This window comes from Polistes dominula, unplaced genomic scaffold (assembly GCF_049000335.1).
Source record: "Polistes dominula isolate Pdom_NZ unplaced genomic scaffold, Pdom_raw_medaka contig_22, whole genome shotgun sequence".
NCBI lineage: Eukaryota > Metazoa > Arthropoda > Insecta > Hymenoptera > Vespidae > Polistes > Polistes dominula.
The window spans coordinates 4,552,733-4,571,542 of record NW_028300966.1 but is presented as its reverse complement, the minus strand read 5'-3'; the positions used below and the strand labels follow the sequence as shown (position 1 = coordinate 4,571,542).

At 26.5% G+C, this 18,810-nt stretch overlaps 1 protein-coding gene across 2 annotated transcripts in view; it reads left to right on the top strand.

Moving 5' to 3' along the window:
• Ptr (patched domain-containing protein) overlaps window positions 1-18,810 on the top strand; it is a 53,464-nt gene that overhangs the window by 23,040 nt on the left and 11,614 nt on the right. For both annotated transcript variants that reach the window (XM_015315931.2, XM_015315932.2), the window contains exons 2-5: window positions 5,950-6,226; window positions 6,634-6,844; window positions 7,471-7,656; window positions 8,590-8,933. In XM_015315931.2, coding sequence (XP_015171417.1) covers window positions 5,950-6,226; window positions 6,634-6,844; window positions 7,471-7,656; window positions 8,590-8,933 — 1,018 coding nt within the window. The remainder of the gene's footprint in view (window positions 1-5,949; window positions 6,227-6,633; window positions 6,845-7,470; window positions 7,657-8,589; window positions 8,934-18,810) is intronic.

Genomic DNA, 18,810 nt, shown 5'->3' with positions numbered 1-18,810 from the left:
GAAACAGTTCTTGCACAGTGCTACGTTACAAGAGGTGCACACTATTTTTGACGTAAGAAATGAGAATTATGAACTGAGCAAAACTTGACAGTTTTCGCTTGCTTGATTAGATCGGGAACGTTTGAGATGAGAAATTTATGGACTCAGAACGATGAGACGACCTTAGAATCAGTTTGGAGGCCCAAATTGGCGTTATTTTCTGTCATAGATGTTTTTCAGTAACTGGGACATATGTTGTCCCAGCCGTAATATCTAAAATTTTCCAGACTGGGACAGCATATGTCCCATCCGGTGCGGAAGGGTTAAAGGTTATCTAGATCTTTAGGTACTGTAAGTTTTCAATAGATGGCGCTGTACTACAATTTAATACAATACAATATTATTTTGTATATTTATATAATATAAATTCAATACAATATTATTTTTATATATTCACGTTATACGTTTTTTCAGATTTACATATGACATAATTAATCTTGCTTTTTATATTTTTTTATGTATTGTTATTTTATTTATTCCATTGTAATTGTTGTATTACTTTGTGTGTTTTTATAATTTACTAAAAAATAAGGTGCCCTCGGCACTTTTTATAACAAAGCCACAGCAACGCGTGGCCGGAGCATCACAGTATATATATGTAATAGTAATAATAACAATATAGTTTTTTCTCAAGCTTCCATAACAGTACTTAAATATTTTAATAATTATTGAAGTGCATAAATATTTTGAGATAATTATTGCTTTTTTTTTTAGTATTTAAATCGTCCAATGTTAAACTATAAAATTGCCTTTCATAGAAATTTTTTCAATTTCAATGAAACAATTTCTCGAAATTGTCAATCTTTGTCTTAACATGATCTCTCTCTCTCTCTCTCTGTTTCTCAGTATCGAATTAATAGTCAACGATAATCCTATTGTGACGTTCGGTACACCAACCACGTAATCGTCAATAAATCTGGGTCAAGTCCGTCGACATTTTTATTCTCGTTTCAGCAGTGAACTGTTATGCTATTATACATATAGCCTAATAACCCTTACTCATCCTCCCTTTCATCTTTTTTACTTTGACTTTAAACCATTCATCTTATTTAATCTTTCTGATCGAATTTTTAAAATAATCATACTCCTTTGTACTATAAATAACTTTACATTTCATGTTAACTTAAATTACATTGTAAAAACTTTTGCCTTGAAGACCCTTTTCCCTTTTTAATAATTCCTCTTTATTTTTGATTGAACAATGGGGATAATATTAGAAACTTTATAATTTTATTATCCAAGTATAATAATACTTTCGATTGGTCAAAAGTTTGTAAGTTTTTTAAAAACCGTTATAATGTTAATTATATCTTACAATTATATTTAAAAAGAAAAAACCCTACAATTTTAGCTTTTTAAAAGTATCAATTAAATTACACGTTTAAATTACTTCGAAAAAGGGTAATAAATTTTGAAAAAGAATATACAAACTTTTAAACCTGCTTATATCAATAAAACATCGATAATCAATAAATACAAAACACAAACATAGTATTTACTCAAATAATCTCCAAATATTTGTTTAAATCTGATCATGTTGTTGAATTATTAATCGTTGGAGTATCTTCCGTAAATTAGGTTATTGGTATAACAAAGGAAAATAATATCATTGGAATTCGTCATTGGACAAACTACAATTACGGATAGCATGTAAATAATTTATTTTTCTTTTCTTTCTTTTCTCTTCTTTTTTTATAGCATTCTCATAAATGATTTCTCTTCTAACTTAAGTCATTGAAAGAAGAAAGGGAATATTCAGGGAGTGTGTTATCGAGCGTCCAGGAAGGGTACGTTTGATAGAGCGGAAGCTTGCCATTGCCATCATTAAAGCCATAAATTGTATCTTTAGTGTCAAGCTCGTCTCTGCCTTTAAGTAATAATATCGTTGTTCATAGAAACGTTTGGTTTCTTCGTCGATGAAATCGTCAATTTAAATTTTTATCATATTTCTGCTAATTATCATTTTCATTTTTTTTCCTATTTTATTCATTTACGTTTTTAACGTTACGAATATATTGCTCCGTTGTGTTATTAATTTTACATTTTATTTATATTTTCTTTTTTTTTTTTAAATAATTATATTTCATTTATAATTTTTTTTTATTGTTAATGTTATCCTTATTCTTATTTTAGTAGAAATGATTTTATTCGTAAAATTTATAATGGAAATATTGTTAGATTTTTTATTATATAATAATAATAATAATAATAATAATAATAATAATAATTATTATTATTATTATTATTTGTCTCTTATTTGTTTTTATTTATTTATTTATTTATTGTTTTTTAAATATAGAGTAGAAGGAATTAGTTTGTAGAATACTTTGATGAAGGTCCTCGTATCTTCGAACTACAATTATTTCATAACAGTACCAGTAATCTTCTCGTTAAAGACTTTCCTAAGGATTTCCAGGGTCTCTTCTTTTAAAACTGACAGCTCGAAATGTCAGTTTGAAAAGTTCGTGGAAAAGGAAGCACGCGAAATAACGTGATATTACATCTCAAGTACTATAATTTCTTGTATTCGAAGTTACTAGTAAATTTTATGTCTGCGTTTATAAATAAAATTTCTTTTATATATATATATATATATATTATTAGCATTTAATAAAAGTTTTCTACATTGTGTTTATTTATTATTTATAATTTCAAATTTAATATATTTGTTGTGATTGTTTAATTATTTATAAATACGAAATTTCTATTTCATTTATTTACGAAGCGTGAAGCAAGTATTTCCGACGTTTCATTTCGTTTCATTTTGTATCATAAAATGATGTTGATGCAAGTAGAATGGAGATAGAAACAATAACAAATGAGAGTAGAGGGTTATAAAAAATTATAGTAGAAAGTAAATAAATCCTTTTAAAATGATTAATTCTACGTAATTAAAGTGCTCGTGCCGTGACTACTATTAAAGAAAAGTGAGAAGATAAATAAATCATCTGTAATATATACTATATAATGGTCATATTTTTATATATATATATAATATGCTGATAAAATTTTATAGAAAAAATTAAAAATTGGAAGAGACTGTAAATATATATTACAATATGATAATATAACACTTATAAAAATCATATTTTTTTAAATTTATCTTATTAAATATATACGTTTATAAATTTTCAATAATATATTGGGCCGCCTATTTTGAAAGTGGCCTATCTCCATTTTCCAAAAAAATCGAGTTAGCTACCGTAATAGTTACATTTTTACATGATCTTTCTATTCTGAAGCAATTTGTTACAAATATATTTAAAATCATGAAGATATTGTAACAAGAAAATTTGCTGATCAACAGAATGATGAAAAGTTTATTTTGAGTGAGCTTAAAGTGGCTTATCTCCATTCGTCATTTATTATTTTCTGATTGCACCTGGTTATTGTACAACTTTATGTTATGTATCAATAAAGCATTTGAGGTTGCTTATATTCCTAATAAATATGATAATACTTTATTGTAAATAAAATGAGATAACGAGATTTTGTAGTAACAAAATTATTAGAAGATTTAATTTTGAAAAGAGTAAAGAATTCTGATGAGAAATCAATAAACTGGTTAAAAATATGTTGTGGATGCTTTTTGTCAGAAATAAACCGTATAAAATTTTCTATAAGACATCAATGAATGAGAATGAAAATTTAAAAGTCCTGAATTTATTACCACGTCGGGGTAGACCAAAAAAGTTCGAAAATAATGTATTGACACGACTATATAATATATCAGACAAATTACAACAGCCAAATTCACGGACATAATTGACCTATTACGATATATATCGCCAGAATATCATGATTTCTTCAAATCCCTTTCACACACATAAAATTTAGATGAGTAGTAAATTGTTTTGTAGGTTATATTTATAATTTTGTACGTTATGTAGTTAAAAAATGTTTTGAATCGCATAAATTATGTTTCAGAAGTGTTTTAAAGATATGTAAAATAAACTGAGTATTGTTTTTTTCAATTTGAAGCATCTTAAATTATGTTGAATGGATTGGGTCCCTTCGAAATTTATAACAAATCAAATTGTTGATATTAACAATGGCCTAACTCCATTCGTGGTTAGAAAACGCATATTATTCACATAATAATTGCCTCTATTTTAGTAGGAAATATGAATTTAAAGTCTTTAGATACACTTAAGCAGTATAACTCGTTAGTATCTTGTACGTATATTTTTCATTGCATTGAAACGCATACCCTTCAATATCTCGATTCAAACATAAATGGAGGTAGGCCACTCTCAAAATAGGCAGCCCATTAATGAAAACTCTTAATTTACATTAATGTGATAAACAAAATTCTTTTTCAATTATTATCCTTTCTTATTAAATATAACGATAAAACGACCTTGAACGATAAACGTAGATGTCGATATCTACGCTCGACAGTTTTGCTTTTCCTTCTCTTTCTTTCTCCTTACAAAGTATGACTACTTTTTATCTACTTATCGTCGACTTGAACGAACAGTTATACTACTTTGTCGTAGAATGGCAATGCCTCGTGCACAGTTTGCTATCTATTCTTGCATTAGCATGCATGGAGAAACGAACCTGATTGGTGGTGCAAGATCGAGAAATAAACACACCAATTATTTTTTTTCTTTTTTTTCTTTTTTTCTTTCTTTCTTGTTCATTTTCTCTTTTATTTTTTGTTCAAACACGGTTAGAGTTCATTGTGGATAAATCTTATGTAAATTGTTTGGGATCGTTAACTTGCTCGTAATTTCTTTTTAAGACGATAATAAATCGTCAGTCAGTATTTCATAAGATTTTTCTTTTTTTCTTTTACTTGTTTACAATTATTTTGAAGAAGTTAATTAATCTAAAGAATATTCATTAAGTATCAAAGAAAAAAAGAAAGATAATAGAACGTAAGATAATTTTTCATCGATATTTTATAATTTGTCCGCCATATTTCTATATTTGAAAAAAAAAAATAAAATGCTTAGAATATTTGTATAATTTTTGTTCGTTTTCCTAATAATTTCATATGAACTCTCTTTCTCTCTCATTTTCATAAGATGAATTGAGAAACAAAATTTGATTAATTATTTAATAATCAAGTTATCAAAAATCAAGGATCTCGAAAATATATTTCAAAATGTATTTGGGTCTTTGAAATAAGCGTTAGTAGTCGTGATATCGGTGATCTTTTGACGTCATATTGTATACCATGAAGGATCTTGTTATGAAGATTATTCGTGTCTGGATGATTGTTATAACAGATTGTTCGTACCTTCGACACCTGCAAATCATGACTCGCGTCATTGAATAATAATTTCATTGTAGTGACTTGTGCGTGCCACGAATTATGTGTATCCTTAAGCTGTAGATAAATACGTTTTATCATCAATGTTAAAGAAAATTAAAAAGTATATAGCTGAAAAATATTTTTGTTAATGTGTGTGCTTGCGTGTGTTTTATATGTTTTATTCGATTTATTGCCATAAATTAATTTCATTATTTTTCTATATATATATAGAAATACAGTAGGCCCCTGAGAAGAGACATCCGATTGCAGAAGATTAAACAGTTGAATCTAAAAATGTGCGAAATAGCGAATTGTGCGAAAGTAGAATGCGCGAAAGTTAAATATATATATATATTTTATTTTTTTTTATTATATTTTTTTTTAATTATTTTTATTTTATTATTTTTATTTTATTATTTTTATTTTATTATTTTTATTTTATTATTTTTATATTTTTATTATTATATTTATTTTATTATTTATTATATATTTATTTTTATATATTTTTTTTTTGGAAGGAGGGTAGGTTTTGTTTTTGTTTCTTGATTTTTTTCAAGAACAAAAGATACGAGAGATACTTCTTTTTTACATATACTTGAACGTTTGTTATATCGCGTATAGGTTTTCCATTTTTTTTTATGTTTCAGATGTGGCACAATCTGACGTGCGTCGACGATTTTCTAAACCGTGCCTTTCACAAGGTCGGCCTTGTGGTCGGCCGTCATCCTGGATATTTTGTCATTGTACCCACCCTTTTGGCCTGCATTTGCTTCACCGGATATCAAAGGATACACTACGAGATCGACCCGGAATATCTTTTCTCTCCTGTTAACGGTCCAGGCAAGACCGAGCGGGCTATAGTCGAGCAATATTTCAAAGTCAACTATAGTCATCAGTTCAACGTCGGTCGTATCACCAGGCCAGGTACTTATTTTTTATCGATATAGGTAGGTACGTGAAACGAACAAAAAAATAACAAAAAAGAAACTAAAGAAAAAGAAAGACAAGTTTTCAACTATACCATGCGAACAATAAATAAAATATTTGCGCATAGTTTGAGAACCTCTGTGTAACGTATATATTAACTTTTGAATAAATAATAGAGTTTATGGTTTAATAAATGATTCATCTTTAAGTGTTCCGATTCAACGATTCGTATGAATATAGATTCGAAATAAGTGAAAGTTGATTTGTCAACGACATTGAAATAAGCAACGATTTCGTTATTTCGTTTATATATATATATATATAAATAATAATATTATATACTTTTTTTTATTTAATTTAATTATTTGGTAACACTAACTCGATCTCCTTTCATTTGTTATTAGGTCGATTTGGTCACGTAATAATTATTCCGAAAGATGGAGATCCGAATATGCTGCGTACCGTTATTTGGAATGAATTAAGGGAATTGGATCGAATAATACGAGAAGTTAAAGTTAAATACGAAGACGAGATTTATACTTACGAAGAAATTTGTGCACGATGGCTGAACGAATGTTTCAACAATGATATTATTAATCTTTATCACGTCATACAGTAAGTCATGTTCATTCAAAATTGTTTTGCAAACAATCGATAGAATAATTTATGCAATGTCTAATTAGCAAAAAAATGTTAAACACTAATTAATTTACAAAATACATTGTTATTTCGATCTAAGTAGTAATTAATTTAAAAAGACCAATTGTTTTGAAAAGTTTAGATCCAAGTAGTGGATCGACCCCATAAAACGTTTAAAAGGAAATTTTGTTTTTTATTGGAATTCAAGTTAACTCATTACTCGCCAATGGCCTTTTTTTGGGGACGCATTTTGAAATTTTTTTTTTGAATAACTGTAACTTAAAAATGAAATATATTCATTAAAATCATGAGATCGTACCCCGTGCTTCATGAAAATATTTAAAATTCTCGCTATTTTATTTTAAATCAATAATTAATGATACAAAATAATTTTGATGTTTAAATAAAAAAAAAAACAATTGTTGCAAAAATAATTCTATTTGGTTAGTATGAATATCATTATACAGTTAATTTAATTTTTTTTGCATTTTCGTATTGTGGCGGGTAATAGGTTGTTAAGTTCAATTGAGATCGAAGCAGTGTTTATTTTTTCCAACATTTTTTATTTCGATTGAAGGAGTTTAAATTTTTTTCTTGTTCAGGGACGTAGAAAATAGGGAGCTCAACTTGACATTTCCGGTGATGTTCAATCCTGTGACATGGGATGCCCATCTATTTCCCGTTTTCTTCGGTGGTAGTGTCATCACCGAGGATCTAACGATCGAAACAGTGCCCTCGGTCCAGCTCGCCTACTTCATCACCGTCGACAACCCACGGCAAGATGCTATGTAAGTTCAATGACTTCCTATTCTTTTTTTTTTCTTTTTCTTTTTCTTTTTTTTTTCTTCTTTGCTACATTAAAGATATTTTAGCGCTAATAAGTAAGTGACAAAATACAGTCAAAAAATTTATTCCATTTCGAGATATAGCGTAAAAGGAAATCGGCTTCGAACTTATATCAACGAAGAGTGAAACCAAAAGGTAAACGTTTCGCGTTGACGCTTTCCAAATTTATGTTACACTGTTTGGTTACCTAATCGTAAGAAGAAGAAGAAAAAGAAGAAACAAGCATAAGAATAAGAAGAAGTTTGTCAGATTTCACTATTCTTACCAAGGTTTTCACTTTCTATGTATTCTACTATTAACTTTAGGGTTTTCAGGTCAAACAACAATATACTCAATTCTATTACAAAATATACATATATTTATTTGTATTTTTAAATAAAATTAATAGAAAAGAATTTCTTCGTAAAATATCAAACTCAATTAGAAAGCAGAACTGTTTTGTGTTTGTTAAGCTAGCTTATAAATAAAGAGATTTTAATACATTTCTAACTGTGTATGCTCTGGTCGGTTAGATTAAAAAAAAAAAAAAAAGAAAAAGGAAAAAGAAAGAAAAGAAATTCTTGGACCAACTAAGGAAGCGACATAACTTTCTTGAGAAAGGAAATAGCATCTTCGTGTATAAGAGACATTAAATTTTTTTGTTGTGTCGATGTTTAATACAGTAATAAATGGTTGAACAGTAGCAACAACTGTATCTTTTCCACAGATCGAAAATGGAATGATTACAATTAATTATCGAACAGAAAATTAACTGTTGTTTTTCTTTTGTTTCTTTTTTGCTTTGTTTTTTTACTTCGAGAACATGAAAATTAATAAATAATATATTTAAACGTTCTCATATTTATTAATATTTCTGTTTTGAATGAAAAATATAGTGGCGCCGCCTGGGAGGAAGCCTTCCTAAACATAATTGGCGAAGCCGAAGATAGCGGGATTTTTAAACACATAAGCACAGCTCGATTTGCTTCGAGGACATTGGAATTAGAATTAGAAGCAAATACGAAAACTATCGTGCCGTATTTCTTTAGCACGTTCGCAGTGATGGGTCTCTTTTCCGTGGTGACCTGCATGATGACTGATTGGGTACGAAGTAAACCCTGGCTTGGCCTTCTTGGGAACGTGTCAGCTGGTATGGCAACTGTCGCCGCTTTTGGACTTTGCATGTACCTAGGAGTCGATTTCATCGGCCTCAATCTTGCTGCACCCTTTTTGATGATTGGTAAGACATTCAAATTTAAAATTAAATTTTGTTTCTAATTTTTTTCCTTTTCTATTATTTAACAAGAACTTGATACACAAAAGTTGTACTATTTCCAAGCTATTAATTGTGTCAAGTTTAATTTGTAAAAATAAAATTTGATGAAAATAATTTAGACTATTAATGTAGCTGCTTATATATTTGCCTTGGGAAATTTTTTAGATATATTTTTATATTTTCTGTTTCTATAATTTTTATTTTATTTTTACCCAATATAAATATTATATAAAAATTATATAGAATAGATACACATGGAATAGTTTGTTTATAGGTGAATATATACATTAGGGTGAGTCAAAAAAATCAATTATTTTTTTTTTACAAGTGCCACGGAAAAATGGGTTGCTAGACACCTTAACAAAATTCTTACCAAATATAAGTTCTAAATTTTAATAGGAAGATCCTCCGCATCGCAGTTTTTTATTTTTTTTCAGTTCAATAAATTAAAACTCGTATCTCATTATTAATTGATTGTACAGAAAAATGTTCTAGAAGAATTTTGTAGGAAATTTAATGTTCTACAAAAAAAATATCTTATATTTTTTCCATAAACCTCACCATTTGAATGATATTGAAGATTTAAGTTTGATTATTTTAAGACAAATTTCATTTTTGTTTATGAATTTTATAATTCGACAATAAATGACTATTATAAAATGCACAATACAAATTCTTGTAGGAAATTAACTGCTGTATAAAAATGGTGTTTTATGTTTCGGCGATTAAATTAAGCGTTCAAAAGATATTCAGAGACAAAAATCAATACACATGAAAGTTTGATAATGAATTGATGAGCTATGAATTTTATTCTATTGGACTGAGAAAAAATAAAAAACTGCGATGCGGAGGATCTTCCTATTAAAATTAAGAGCTCATATTTGATAAAAATTTTTTTAAGGTGTCTAGCAACCCATTTTTCCGTGGCACTTGTAAAAAAAAAAATAATTTATTTTTTTGACCTACCCTAATATACATGGATGTATATTATAGCGTTACTTTATGAAATCCGTTAATTTGTGAAACGACTAGCCAAATTCTGAAATAATAATACTAATCTGTTTAGATATGAAAGTAGGTAGAATTACATACTTCAATTAAATAATATATGAATTTAAAAGGGTCGAGTAGTTTAGGTATGAGATTGAAATTTAATCCTAAGTATAAGACAAATATTCATAGATTTCGTTTCAATACCTACTTGTACTGTACTGTTGTAAATCTGTAGATAGAAAATATATGTTTCTTGGTTTTAAAGCTTTCCAAGTAAAGGTTATCTAATCTCGAAGTAGAATTTCTCCATTGATTTAAAAAGATTAAATTACATTTCGTTTGTAAAACTATGAAAACGAAAATAAAATAAACGCGAACATCGAGTGCTCGTAGATTCATTTTTATTTCTATTTCTATCCTTTGAAAAGAGATTTTCTATTGGTCGTGCTTTAATATCGAATTTGAAGGTATGCATATTTAAAATTATTCTTTTCTTGTGAATTCATACATAATCTCGTTACTTCCTAAAACTGTTAGTTTTAATGTATAATAAATTTTATTTATTATATTATGCTTCTTTTGAAGTTATTTTTTTTTTTTAAATTTGTTTAAAAAGCCTGGTTATTTTGAGTAAGATCTAGAGTTTTTACGATTTAACTGTAGTATACAATTTTATGTTAACACTTGTTAATTCATGTATTGTCTCGTTATTTTTTTTAAACTGTTTGTTATAATGTATAAAAAATTCCTTTTTTATACTTTTTTTGAAGTTATTCTTTTTTTAAAAAAATTTATTAAAAAAGTCTAGTTATTTTGAGTAAGATATAGGGTTTCCACAATTTAACTGAGGTATACAATTTAACGTTAAATCACATATATATATATATATATAATATATGAAGTATAACGAGCTTAACAGGATTTTACCGAGCCATGACGTGGCAGCATTAGGTTTGTAATAATGTACGCTTAGGGAATAGCAATTCGCGTTAAGTTCGAACGCACGGTAGCAAAGCTAGCGCGCATAGTAATTACGGTCTCAACGCGACAAGAGGTTAAAGGATGAATCGAACATCAAGGCTGTAATAGCGCTATCTTTACTTCTCTCTCGTTCTCTTTTTCTTTTTTTAAACGCGATAGAAAATTATTATTTGTGTGACCTGTGCGATAAGTCAAGGAAAGACGGCATTGGCCTCTTGTGCAATATTTATATCTCATCTTTCTTTGTTTGATTTATTTTCGATCTACAACAAGGCATTAGTCACAAATGTTACTTTTTCTTATTTCTTGTAAATTACTAACACAGAGTTAGATATTAAAATTCGATTGTTTGAATTATTTTATTTTATTTTATTTTATTTTATTTTATGAGAATTTTGCAAAGAAACTAACGATTTTTAAATTATTAATTTTTGTATATTGTATTGAAAGATTGAGCTATAATCATTTATGATTTAATGAAATTGAAATATACGTGATATGTACTGTAACTTCTTCAAAAATGTTTATCTATATGTGTAATATTTTAATTCTTTTTTTTTTTTTTTATATTAAAACAACACACATGCATTAATGCAATGTTTACAACTAAATAGGAAATTTATATAACTTTCTTAACTTTCACATATACAATAATGATGTATTATTATTAATAAGGGTTAATATTCTTTATTAGAAATTTTAAGATGGCCGACTATGATATTATATTAATAGAACGAGTATGCTTTGAAACTTTGGTCATTTATAAATATATGATGATATAAAGTTACTCGAGAGAAAGTTACAATTAGAATTTGTATTCTATCCAATTATACCGATCTATTAAATTTTTTTCTTTTCTTTTTATTTTGTTAGTTTATTTTTTCTACTTATTTATGAAAGATCGATAAAAATGATAGGGATACCTTTGTAAGTCGAAATGTTGGAAAATTGAAATTACTTATCTTCCATTATATATGAAGTTTCTGACGTTTATATAGGTTCATAATTTATATGAAAGAACGATGTAGAAGCTTAAGTTAACACTAGATGAATTTTCCAAGCAGGAAGTCATTAGTAGAATAACGTTTTACTTGATAATATAGCAATATTACAGATTTCGATATATCGAAATTAACAATTTTAATCTAGGAACGATTTATAGAAACATTTCTGGTAAATGTGTATTATACGATGAAAAAAAAATCTTTTTTCTACTTGATCGAGATCTCGAAAATTATTAAATGATTTCTAAAATTTATTATTTTCTTATTAAAACTTCGAAAAGAAAAATTATTTTTCAGATTAGAACAAAATTTTCTAAGTTTGTATTTATATAATTAGATACAAATATAATGTAAGTATTCAAAATGAGTAATTAATTTTTCAAAATATCTAACAAAATTTTTATTCATTCTTGTATTTTACGACGATGATTACGAGTTTATTTTTTTATTTCGTTTTATTTATTTATTTCGTTTTATTTATTACACGGACATATTAAAAATGATTGAATGATTTCACCATTAAAATTTCTCTATCGTTTTGGTCATTTACACGTATTCACACTTTTTATTTCCTCTTTTCTTTTTTTTCTTTTTTTTTTTAATTACAGGTATAACATCGCAAAGTTTAATTACGAATTAACGCGTTTCTTCGTACTTATTTTATTACATTTGAGTTACGTGACTCAAATCACGTTACGTTAATTAATCATTCAGTGTACGTTTATTGGGATTAGATTGCTTTGTCTCATTGCGGTCAAACTTTTTATTGTCATTCAAATATTGTCGACATTTGTGGCGAAGATTTCTTTTTATTTGATTTTTATTTTTCCTCTTATCATTTTACCATAAAGATAATTATGATGCGGGTTTAACCTAAACTAATCATTGATTCATAAATTCGTGAGTTATATAATCGGAGAAATACTCTGACACTAAAGAATTATTCAATAAAATGACACTGCGTACTGAAATTAAATTATTTAGAATTTATAAATATGCACCTATTGTTAGAAATAATTTTCCATATAAAAAACAAATCATTTTACCTAGTATATGTATCTCTAAGAAAGAAAATATAATATTTAAATAAGTAAAACATATAAAATCTAATTTATAAAAATAAATGAAGGAATATAATCTTGATAATAATAAGAAGAAAATAAAATGATTTTAAAATAATAATAATCTTTTAAATTTTTAAAAATCATGTTCAATTGTTAATCAATCAACATGGCTAATAAAAATTAAACTAAAAAGTTTAAATTGTATAGAAAATTAATTAAAAATATTATCTAGATATTTTTCCTATAAAGTACATTAGGTTTTATTTTCCATTAATAATCTTTATTCAATCTAATAACAACGCCGGAATTTCAAAACAGATGTTAAGATACACATTGATCAAATTTCATATTATAATAGTAATAACTTTAACAACGATTGTAGTAGTAAGTGGAAAAGACGATGATGGTAATTTCGTCGTTAAGCAATAGCCGATATAATGATCATCATTTTTCGAGGACATTGAGACAAAATGATACATAAGTAAATAAGTAAGTAAATAAGTAAATAAGTAAGTAATTGTACAATCGTCGGCTTTCTTCCATCGTCGAAATTTTCGCTGGGAAATCGGTCGATCGGATCGAATACAATTATTTAAAGAGGTAGATAGTGAAATAGAAAGAGATAGAAATAGAAATAAATCGACTTTTATTCGTTGCCGAGTGCACGCGAGTGCAACGAAAAGGGAAAACTTGTAAGAAAGAAAGGAAGAGAGAAAGAGAAAGAAATAAAGAAATAAAGATAGATAGATAGACTTCCGCTTTTCACATAATTTCGTTGCAGACATATGTATTTAATATATATATATATATATATACGTTGTTAAATTGGTATATAAGCTCGTTTCTGCTTGTACGATTTTATCGTTAAGAAAAAGTATATAATAAAAATATAGTTTATATTGAATGAATCAAATGTTTTTTATTTATTTTTACGATGCTATAAAAATGATTTAATTACTTTGACTCGAAATTATTTGAAAGGTTTTCTTTTTTTATTTTCGTATTTGAAAAATTACGAATATACGATGGTTATGAAAAAAAAATTGTCTGTTAATGTTACATTATTGAAAGGTTAAAAAGTTCGTATTCATCGAATATTTAAAATCGAAACATTTTTCAAAATGCTTTCGATTATGATTTCATTAATGGAAATAAAAAAATAATATAAAATAAATATATACGAATTGAGTAGATAAAGAAATAAAAACAATTGTAAATACGGACTTTTATCGTTAAAACATAAAATATTTGTGATAGTAAATCGTTGTTTTAAAAGCTTCCTACGGTATATTGTCATATACTTTCCAGTTCGAATAAAAGCTTCTTCTTCTTCTTCAAAAGGTAGAAAAGGTATGCTTTTAAATACATCTCTCTATCTTTCCTTTTTCTTTCCCTCTCTCTTTTTACTCTTCCATTTTTAAATTCCCGACGCGTAGATTCACGGAAAATACGTTATTTCCATTGATCCGATGAAATCCTCGTCGGCTTTTCTAGGAGTTCCTTTAAAAATCATTGTAATTCAAAGTTACCACCGTCTTTCTATCGATCCTATGCAAATCTGTTTCTGCAGTAGTAGTCTACTACTACGTACGACGAAAATACCTAATGCTTCCTCGAAGATAACGCGTAAAGTTATTTACGTTAGATTCGAGAATAACGGAAAATCCATTGTGATTGTCATTTTTTCTTTGGCGCCATACTAGTGGATTACGTGTTATTTACTTATATAGTTAGACAAACGTGACTGAATAAATCTTATTTTAATTACTTATGTCATTGTGATCAAGTTTCATTTCATTTCTCATCTGTTAGAACAATTTATACACTTCTTACAACGATACTTGTCTAATTAGATCTTACGATAGATTAATGAGATTAAATTAAATTATTAGCGTTATTCAAATTTTAATTGACAGTTAGTTAATTCATTTTAATTTTTGTATTTATACTATAATTTATTACACTTATTATTATTATTATTATTATTATTATTATTATTATTATTATTATGTAAAGTAGGATTTTCTTTTAATGATTTATATTTAATTTTATTTTACTACGGGTAGATCAGATACATAAAAAAAACACATTTACCATCGTTTTAAAAATAAATCTATTTCATTGTTTTCAAAATCTATTATATAATTATATAAAATGATAGGGGTAAAGTGTTCCGTATGTTAAATAAGATTTCGTCGATATAAAAAGAGCAAAATTTTTTTCCTTTGAGGATTTGTTATCGAGAAAATTACGTCTTTACAAATACTTGCATACTGGAATTATTTCTTCGATTATTTACCAACAACAAATATATATATTAGAGTGGATCAAAAAAATCAATTTTTTTTTTTTACAAGTGCCACGGAAAAATGGGTTGCTATACACCTTAAAAAAATTTTTACGAAATATGAGCTCTTAATTTTAATAAAAAGATCCTCCGCATCGCAGTTTTTTATTTTTTTCTCAGTCCAATAGAATAAAATTCATACCTCATCATTAATTGATTGTACAGAAAAATGTTCTGGAAGAATTTTGTAGGAAATTTAATGCTCTACAAAAAAAGGTATCTTATATATTTTCCGTAAACCTCACCATTTGAATAATATTGAAGATTTAAATTTGATGATTTTTAGACAAATCTCATTTTTGCTTATGAATTTTATAACTCGACAATAAATGACTATTAAAAAGTGCACAATACAAATTTTGGTAGGAAATTAACTGCTCTATAAAAATGGTGTCTTATGTTTTGGCGATTAAATTAAGCGTTCAAAAGATATTTATCATCAAACTTTCATGTGTACTGATTTTTGTCTCTGAATATTAGCGAAATATATATATTTCGCTACTAGTTTCGTATTCATTGTCTTCCATAATGTTTACATTTTGTCCTACATTTTGTACGACTTATTTCTCCTTAATTCAGTTAGTTCCTATCAGTCGAACTGTGACGATGATGCAACGCCAGAGCACAATTGAATATCATAGAAAACGAGTTTTAAATCATTATAATCCAAATAGAAAAGTAATACAGACGAGATAATGCAAAACTTAATTAACTACAATTTCTTTTATAATTATCATTAATCTGATGGTAAGAGAAGTTTCTTAAAAATAAAATTTTCGAAATACAATTTTCTTAAAAATGAGATCTTCAATGAAAAAATGTTACTTTTTTTTCTATTTATTTATTCATATAGAATATGATATACATTCAATATATTTATACATATGTACAAATATGAAAATATTTGTACCTACGTAAGATATAATAAAAAAATACCATTATTTTTTAACATAAGTAATACTTAATCAATTCTATTTTGTATTTTATAATGTATGTGAAATGATTGGGTATATTTTGTGAGACCAATTTTTCTTACCATTTATATACAATTTTACTTCTCTTATAATATAAAATGAATTTTTGCAATAAAACTAATATCAATTTACAAATTGGAATAATTCTACTGTATTTATCTGTGTATAAGAATTTTGAAATGTTGTATTAGAAAAAAATATTAATAGTTTTATATTGACAGTAAGAATACGAATACTTCTGAGTGTTTATAAATGATGACAAATATCTAAAAACGTTAGGAGTGAAATCGTTGGAAATTCGTCAAAGCGAATAATGAAATAATATTATATATAATTACATATTAACCTGGGATACAAATATGGACATAAATATTCTACATAAAATCGAATTACGCGGTATAACATAGCGTAATTAATTAAAACGCAATTAAATTGCTGAGTGCTTTGACGATACGGATAGAAATATCACAAATGTAATTCTTCCTAGCGAATCAAATTAAGTAGTTGCTATTTAGGTGGTAGATTTTACTGTTTGATTAAATGGAACTTGTTATTTTAGATAATTGAATAGGTGGTAGGTAGTATACCTTACTCTCTTATATGATTAAAAATTAAACAATTTTTTTAAAATTCTTTTTCTTTTTTTTCTAAATAATCCTCATTTCTATTTCAAAATTAAGTATTTGTACTTAATAAATAAAATATTTTGATGTTATGTAAATATAATAAAACAATATCAACAAATTCTAATTATTGTAAAGTTAAATAGAGAGAAGTAATAACTTACTACTGTAAAAAATGAAGCAATGAAAAAAAATTGTTCATTTGATTGAGGATGATACATTTAGTTTTAATAACATCAATTGAATCACCTAATAAATTATACTCTGAATCATCTCATCGAATCAGCGAGTCGGTCGTTTTCGTTGTCGACGATGAATTGCTCATCATAAAGTTAGTATAATAATAACATTGTCTAGTTGCACTTATATACAGTTCCATGACAAATATAAAACACTATGATAAATCTGTTTGAATCGGGATATCGTTGACCTGAGTCACGCACGATCAAATAGTTGAAGAATGAAATTCATTTGAAAAATTAATTCCATAGGGCTCTTAATTAATTTCAACAAAGACGATGAACAAGACAACAATGACATAGATTCTTTATTTTCGTAAGAGAAAAAGACAAAATTAGAAAAAATGAGAATCACATGAATAATCAATAGAAACAAAAACATCTTAACTTGTATTATTTAAAACAACAACTTTGTGATTTATTCTTATTTTTATGTATCAATTTGAATTACAAACGAGATATATCCATAGCAAATCAATTGGAACAATATTATTAATTAATAATAAATATTAATGATAATAATAATAATAATTATAAATGTATGTATGTAATCAGAGATATAATATTAATACAATGACGTTAAAATAATAGAAATAGATACCGTATGACTCGTTAGATTACTATCTATTGATACAATTATTCAATAACCTAGTTGATCAATGTGATACGAATAACAAAGATATCGAATTGCCTAATAATGCATTATACCGCTGCTCGCTGTACACCATATTGGCTACGATTATTGAATATTTGGTCGCATTTCATTTTTAATAGCTCGTTCAATGATACTTATTGTTTTTTAACCAAAATAAGGATTATACATTATATAATTCATTTGTTAAAAGATTTTAAGAACAATTTTTATTTCAACGTTTTTATAGAAATCGTGAAAATAATGCAGTCTTATCAGTCGTATCTTGAAAATTTCAAATTTCCTATAAGCAATGAACAATGTACATTATGGTAATATTACAAATGTATTGGGTTGTACGGTAAAAAAGTTGAGAAAGGCTGTAATGTAATATTCAGTTACCCGGAATTTCGAGAAATATTCAAAGGCGAAAACTACACTCATATTTCGATGTAAATACGAGGATGAATTGAAAAGTTTTGTAGCCTAACACAAAAACAATTTCTTTTCCGGTTAAATTTACTTTGTTTTTTTTTTTGCTTTAATTTTACTATATTTTCTTTTCTGACGTTTCAAACTGTATCCACTAATTCTCATAATATATTTCTATAATTATATCGATAACAAGGGTGGTTTTAGATATAGCTTTTATTAATCTCAACCTAGGATCCCTTTCAATTAAAGGACTTTCTTCGCAATCAAACAAAAATAAAAATAATAACAAAAAAATTAAATATGAAATAAATTACACAAAACATTTTTTTACCTAGACAAAATTTAAATCGTTATCTTAGAAAGATATTGGATTTGAATGAAATATCATTATATATCTATATTAATATATCCAAATGAATCGAATAAAATAAAAAAAAATTTTTTTTTTAAATGTATGTCGCATATAATTTGTCTTATTTAAGGAGGGGATAGGTATAGAGGTTTTTAAAAATTTTGATTTACTTTTTTTTCATAAATCACTTATAAAACT